Source organism: Charadrius vociferus, unplaced genomic scaffold, assembly GCF_000708025.1.
Source record: "Charadrius vociferus isolate BGI_N301 unplaced genomic scaffold, ASM70802v2 scaffold163, whole genome shotgun sequence".
Taxonomy (NCBI): domain Eukaryota; kingdom Metazoa; phylum Chordata; class Aves; order Charadriiformes; family Charadriidae; genus Charadrius; species Charadrius vociferus.
In genome coordinates, this window is record NW_009648332.1 from 9,275,510 (window position 1) to 9,283,196 (window position 7,687).

Below are 7,687 nucleotides of genomic sequence, written 5' to 3' on the forward strand. Positions count from 1 at the left end.
TCCTCCATCACCTGAGTCAAAAAGTTATCATCAATGCTCTGGAGGAACCTCCTGAACTGTACATGCCCAGCTGTGTGGCCTTCCCAGCAGATGTGAAACTCCTACCAATGACATTATCTGCTTTATAACAAAAAGAGAAAGCTAGACTTCTCTGGAATAAGCTCACTTTCTCCTGAACCAGTAAGACTGTCTCTTGTAGTTTTTATGCGTGCTTTTTTAACCATTTATATATAGCCCTATACTGAATTAATTCAATTGAAAATGGAAACAGTTTTGCTTTCCTGTACATCAGTCGTCTTATTTCTACCACTGCTTTTACTTTAGTGGTCAGTTTGGGAGCTCTCGCAGAGTAGGTTGGTGGTTCAGTAATACAGTTCAGGTAGAGTGAAGAAGCCCTATAGCTTTTCATTCCAGGTCAGACAGAAGACAAGCATGCTGGCACTGCCTAACAAAATGCTGTAGAGGTGTTGCAGTGAAGGAGAAAAAACATAGCTGTCAAGTACCTTATTGATATTTTACACGTGCAGTCACAATGACCTTAGTTAAAGGTCATTCATCCAAAAGGAATTTGGATATTCTTAAACCTTTCTTGGTCTCTCTTGCTCTCTCCCAGTACACTTTGAAGTCATCTGTAATATTTCCAGATGTATCTATGAGGAATGCTGGTGTTGATGAACTAACAGGTGGTCTTTTTCTGCTGAAATCAGTAATGAGCTGTTCTTCGCGCCAGAAGTTTTGGGGTTTTTTTGGTTGGTCAGGTCATCATTGCCAAGATAAAATACTCTATTTTTTATTATAGAAGGGAAGCCTTTATACTACTGATAATGGAGTGACCTGAACCCAGGGGTCTTGAAAGTAGGTCATTAAGTACTCAGTTTAGGAAAAAGTGGGTTTTCCAGCATTCCTGATTTTACTGGAGGGGATTATCTTGTTTTCTAATCATGGCTTTAAAATCAAAAGACTTTTATAAGCCAAAAAATTTGATCATTTGATTTCATCACAAATAAAATAATCATACCTAAAAGTAACATATTTTGAATCAGGAGTAACATTTTTTCCATTGATTTTTTTTGAGCAATAAAGAGTCTGAAAATAACATTTTTCCATCATTGGACAACATAGATTTTAAAGTCAATAATAGAGCAGATTGCTTCAAATTGGAAAATACAGAAACAACTGTGGCATTGTTTTTTGTTTCTGTTTGTTGGTATTAAACAAATAAGAACGATATAGCAACATGATGAATGATCAGAATGATATAGCAACAGTACTTACTGGGCTATAATCTGTGTAAGTGCACATTGCCAGGAGTCAGTTTGGCCCATGCTACTTACAGCAGTGCAAGGTTGCACTCATTTGGTAGGGCCACTGAGGTGCCATGATGGGGTTTATCAGAACCTAGCAAGGTTCACCTGTTCCCTTCATTCCCTTGGGATAGTCCATCTATCCCGGAAAAGCACCAGTTGATTTTTCCAGCTTCTGGGGTTCTATCACTGTGAGCTTGCTCTGTTGTAACCTTTTCACAGAATCACAGAATGGTCAGGGTTGGAAGGGACCTCTGGACATCATCTAGTCCAACCCCCACCGCCAGAGCAGGGTCACCTACAACAGGTTGCACAGGACGGCGTCCAGGCGGGTTTTGAATGTCTCCAGAGTGGGAGACTCCACAACCTCTCTGGGCAGCCTGTGCCAGTGCTACACTACCTAATCTAATTTGTCCAAGCACTTCCTTGCAGCGATCAAAGTTAGTCCTCCTGAAGTTTAAGGTTTCAACCCTACTTGTCATTTTGTCTATACTGCACGTAATCCTGAATTCTATCTTCTCATGATCACTGCAGCCCAGTCTGCCCCCAGCCTTAACATCCTCCACCAGTCCCTCTTTGTTTGTCAGTACTAGGTCCAGTAGTACACCTCTCCTTCAGGGCTCCTCCATCACCTGAGTCAAAAAGTTATCATCAGTGCACTGGACTGGAGGAACCTCCTGGACTGTACATGCCCGGCTGTGTGGCCTTCCCAGCAGATACCAGGGTAGTTGAAGTCCCCCATGAGAATCAAGGCCTGTGACTGTGAGGCGATTCTTACCTGTCTGTAGAAGGCCTCATCAACTTCCCCATCCTGATCAGGTGGCCTGTAATAGACTCTCTCTCTCTCTCCCCATACACATTTTTAGGTGACTGGAACTAGAGGTAATTTGGTCAATTTATTTGGCTGATACTTGGCTTGTTCACTGTCCAGGTGCCCTGAGTATTGATATGACTGATTTGTGTTGTAGAAGTAGCCACGTGCTCTGCCATGTTGTGCAAGGTGCTGTAAGTGTAATTCACGTACACGTGAAACTGTAGCTGCTTACTGACAATGGGTATCATTAAATGTCAATGGCTTTTACATGCATGGTATGTTACATTGCAAGATAATTAACACAGATGCCATAAAACCTCTCACCCTATCCCTTTTCTGGGCATTTTGAAACAAGGCTTATGAAGTAAAGGTTGCATTGCCTCCTACCTAAAATATAACTCATATATCATGGGTTTGCTTTTTTTTGGTTTGCCTTTTTTTTACCCCCCAACAAATATCACTGTAATAATTACTGTAACACAGAGCTTTCTGTGGAGTTAATGTTCTTCTGGCTTAATGGCCCCTGGTTATTCTCAGGCCATCAACTTTTCCCAGCTGGTCATCAATCCCAAAGAACTGCCTTGTGCCTCCATTATTATTGCTTAAGTAGATGACATTTCTGGTGCAACCGCTGCTTCCCAATGAGATGATATTACAGCCAATAGCTTTTTTCCCCCTTGCTTTCAATATTGTCAAAGCATTATAAACAGCTGGTACCAGAATGTTGTAGCTGTTGGCTGTGAATTCCTCTGACAATTTTCAGGTTCAAGTTTTGTAGATTTCGACTGAAAGAATCTGAGTGAGGTGAGTGAAAATGACTTGCCTGGAGCAGCTACACAGGCTGAGCCCCCATGCATCATTCAAGAAGTAGCTGGGCAATACCTGAATGTTTCATTCTAAAGACTTTTTCCCAAAAGGAGCAGTTTTCAAACAAGATCTGGGACAGATGTTTTGGGGGGTGTGTTAATGTTTATAATCTAGCAAATGTTGGCATCCCCTCCCTCGCCCCCCCCTTGCCAAGTTTCCACAGCTCCACTGATGGTCACCCTTGTTTCCTAACAATTGATGGATTCTCTGGCAGACTTTTAAAAGAAACAAGTAGGTTGTAGCTCAGTAGGCCAGAAACCAGCCGAGATTGTTTAGGTGAAAATGTCTTGCTATGTGGATATTCAAACCCGTGTGAGTTAACATTGGTGCTGACTACATTTCCTTTAACCTCATTAGCACTTCATCTTGCTTTCCCAAGCATGATGGTGGAGCAGCTAGTTCACCTTAGAGCCTTTTGCTAGGTAATTCATCAAAGTGGCAGATGAAAGCTTAAAGGAAAATGCATGTAAATACTGCATTAGGAACCTTGGCTCACAAAGGCATGAACATTTCTACCCATATCATTAGCTCTGGATTACAATCCATATATGTGAAAGAAAAGGGACTTTGTTGTTTGGAGAAGCTGGAGATCCAAAGCTTACTGGTTGTATCATTATGCAAATTTTACAGTTTAGTTATTTTGTCTTTAATTAAAAAGCACTTCATAATTCATTAGCTATTCTTATAGAAAAAAAGCTCAGACTGCAACCACTTACTACCTTCAAAATTAAAAACAACTTACTCAAGTAAAACACCCCCTTCAAATGCTAGGGGCAAAAACATTTTCAAACAGGGGCTTCAGATTATCTCAAACCTGGGTTATGTCTTCTTTTCAGCTTTGGAGTTTTAAGCTGTGCCTCACAGCATGCCGATTTAGTCCTTTGATTCCTATATACATGTAGTTAATACTAAGTGTAATTATATGCCATCATAACTTCTCCTCCTTGCTAGTAAACCCATGAAGTTTACACCTGGAGACATGCTGGCTGTGTTTGTAATGGCATGAACAATGAGCTGCCACGGAGAGTCACGGGGTTTGATCTCGAGGTGCTGAGGCCCTCGCTGTCAAAGATGGGTTTAGGTTGCTAGTGCTCTTCAGAGCCAGTGAATGCTGTCACCTCCTCAGTGTACTACAAGATCAGGCCAGTGGCACAATGCAGGAGAAGACTGCCCTCAGCATGGTGTGTGTCTGATTTGGAGCCTCTGGAATTAAACAAGCCTGTTACTTACCAGGAAGATACTGGAATGCCATTCTTTATGGCTAGTGATGAACATGAAATTCTGATAGACAACCTTAGGGAAGAAGATCAGTAGATCAAAATGGCCTTCCAAGGACATTCAGACCAGTGAGCAACCAGTTCAGTTTGTTTGCCTTTTTTTTTTTTTTTGCAAAGAAATGGTAACATACACACTCTGTATGTTCTGCAATTTGATGTTACTGGTCTTAAATGGTGCAAGGTACTGTTTCATGGAGGGCCAGTGAGGCATACCTTCAAACAGTCTCTACCTCCCAGCTTATTGTATTCTTGTTAGAAATAAGCACTTTACGGATACTGTTAACCCTTTGCCCCTTTTTAGTTCTCGTGCTGAGTAGCAGATACATAATGCGCTTACTGATACCTATATTGGTGGCATACTTCAGTAACGTGATTTATAATGCATTTTCATTTTCATGAAAGCTTGTTTTACTCTCCTGATTCCATTAGGTCAGACACTCACTGAACAGGCCCCTCCTGTCCCATTTTACTGTGTAACTTTTAAACATGACCTGACAAGCTAGAAAAAGTTCAGTGCACTCTGACAAGCTAGAAAAAGTTCAGTGCACTAACTCACTGTCATGTAAAATATATGCAGACGTTTATGACCACCTCTGACTGTTGAACCACAAAGGAGGTACAAGAGCATTGCAGTGGTCATGGCACCAACTTGGAGGTGGCATGGAAGGATTGGACCAAGGTATAACTCTCTTCCCTTAGCAAAATGTTCTGACCCCAAGGTTGAAAAGCTATTCACACCTGTACTTAGAGGACTTACAATTGATTATTTCCTGAAAAAAACTGGAAGAGGAAGAATCAAAAATACTCCAGTTTAGCTCATTTATGACAAGTGGAAGAAGTACAATCCCATACAGCTGGGAACAGTATAGACGCAGTTGTGATTACTGTATATGATGCAGCAGTAAAAAGGAGGATTTAAACAGTGGGCTTAAGGCCACAGAGGAACTTTAAGGGCTATACACTTACACCTCAGTTTCCCCATCTACAAAATGTACAGATAACGTGTCCCCAGTTGTTTGGGAAGACTGCTGGGAAAGATTTATGTAAAGTCCTCTTAAGATTTTTGCTGTAAAATATGGCATGTACATGTAAAATACAGTTATCATGTAGTAAATGAGAAGATGTTTACAGCTAATTTTGAAGTATGTATGTCTTTGCAGCCTTTAAAAATGCACTGCAAGAGTTGTGCGTTGGTAACCAGCTCTGGACACCTTCTGGGAAGTAAACAAGGTGACAGAATCGACGAGACAGAATGCGTAATACGAATGAATGATGCACCTACTCGAGGTTATGGAAAAGATGTTGGAAACAAAACGAGCGTTCGAGTCATTGCACACTCCAGTATTCAGAGGATTTTGCGAAATCGCAATGAACTCTTAAATATGAGCCATGGTGCTGTGTTTATCTTCTGGGGTCCTAGCAGCTACATGAGGAGAGATGGTAAAGGCTTGGTGTATAATAACCTGCAGCTGATGAATCAGATACTGCCTCAATTAAAAGCATATATGATTTCTCGCCACAAGATGCTTCAATTTGATGACCTTTTTAAACGGGAAACTGGGAAAGACAGGTGAGAACTTATGTGGATACATTTGGGGGATGTCATTCAGTAGTAAAATAACGTAGTTTATATATAGCAATTTCAGATCTGCTCAGAGGACCCATCACGCCCATTAAATCCTCTGCCTCATGAGTTGTAATACAGTATGACATGCCAAATAACATCACTTGTAACATAAGTAAAAAATATGCATCAAAATAATTTGTATGGAATATTGCCTCATCAACTTAGAATACCAGAATCTGGATGTACTGTTTATACAGCCAAGGAGGCAGGAGCTGTTTAAATCTCACTTTGGGGTAATATATGTGAAAGTTTTTTTACTGATTCTGAAAAATCAGAATGGATAGGTTATGTTTTCTTCTGGAGGAAATGCCACCATTCAGTGAATTATAATAGCTGTTTATTGAATTTAAGCATTCTTGGAACATTGCAGCTGTAAAGCTTCTTGTAAAACAAATAAACATTAGTCATACATTAGGTGCTTCAGAACAGTTCATCTTGTATTTCCAACTGGGAAAAGGAAAGTTATTATGATAGTTACATCTTGATGAGACGACTGTTTATGACTTGTAGGCTGATCTTCAAGTCACGTTTTTAATAAGTGACCCACTGCAGGACTTGAGCATTTTCACATATAATGTTTGAAAATGGGCATTTAAACCAAAGACTTCCTAGCAAGAGATACACATTTATTTTTAATGAGCTATTTTTTACTTACTAAATACGCTGCTGTAAAAATGGAGCAGCATCCCCACTTGGGTACAAATGACCAGGTAGGTTTATTGTGGAGTAACTCATGGTGAGATTTACTAGCTTCACAAATACTCCACATAACACACTCAAAGCTTGGAGCCGGGCTCAATCCTCTTGTGGACAGGGAGGACTCAAGAGCACGACTTTGTTTTCTGGGCTGCACAACAAAGGCAGAACCAGTGTTAGCAGAAACTGTTGTATCCTCTTAGCTGATGGCGACTGTATCTTTGCTTTGCATTTGCTGCCTTTGTCTGTCATACCCCACATGGTTTGCTTGCAGAGCTCTGTTCCGTTATAGTAGATCAAACTAGGTATCCAAGGTCTTGACTGGCTCACGCTAACACTAGAGCATACAGTAATTTCGTCAGTTTCTTACCATTAAAGGTCCTTTTCTCTTCATCCTTAAATCGGTGCTTGTCTCTGCCAGAGACTCTGCCTCTGCCAGAAGGAGAAGGCAGGGTAACAAGGGGAGGTACCCTGCCAGTACTGTCTTTCCCAGGTTTGTTCACCCTGAGTAGAGCAAAGTGAAAAGGTAAATAAGCATTTGAATCCCTCAGGAAAATTGCAAAGGATTATCTGTATGCCCAGTATTTACATAGGCATGAAAGTTAACAAAGCTGTATAGTTGCACTGTAACATGGGACATCATCAGCCCTAAGGGTCACACCCTGTACATATGGAAGGCACACTGCCACCTCCTTTCCTGGAATGCTCTTCCAGTGTACAACCACACTCAGTCCCCTGTTTTGAGGAGCAGTTTACCTCCTCTGCTTCAGTCTGGCCAGTTCTGCCGTGGGGAGCCAGGGTCCCATTCCTTTCCTGACACTTGGCTGTGCGATTTCAGGGAAGCTGCTCTTTCTGGTTCTGCATCGCCCATCCGGAGCAGGAGGCCTATAGCTGTGCACACAATGAAAGCATTTCTTTTTCTGCACAGGCACCGGGGTCAGTTCTGGCTCCTGAAATATTCTCAAGGCGTTTGAGACATTAATGACATTATAACAAGTTTATAGTGGACTCAGTCATGGGCACCCTGAACTCCCAGTGTGAATCAAGGGCACCTGGACAAAATTCAGCCTCATGAACAGGTCCTGGTGCTTTTCATAAAATG

At 41.4% G+C, this 7,687-nt stretch overlaps 1 protein-coding gene across 1 annotated transcript in view; it reads left to right on the plus strand.

Annotated features, from left to right (window-relative positions):
• Positions 1 to 5,383: 5,383 nt before the first annotated feature.
• ST6GALNAC5 (ST6 (alpha-N-acetyl-neuraminyl-2,3-beta-galactosyl-1,3)-N-acetylgalactosaminide alpha-2,6-sialyltransferase 5) overlaps positions 5,384 to 7,687 on the plus strand; it is a 15,054-nt gene continuing 12,750 nt past the window's right edge. Inside the window, exon 1 of the mRNA XM_009884873.1 lies at positions 5,384 to 5,832. Within this exon, the coding sequence (XP_009883175.1) occupies positions 5,384 to 5,832 (449 nt within the window). The remainder of the gene's footprint in view (positions 5,833 to 7,687) is intronic.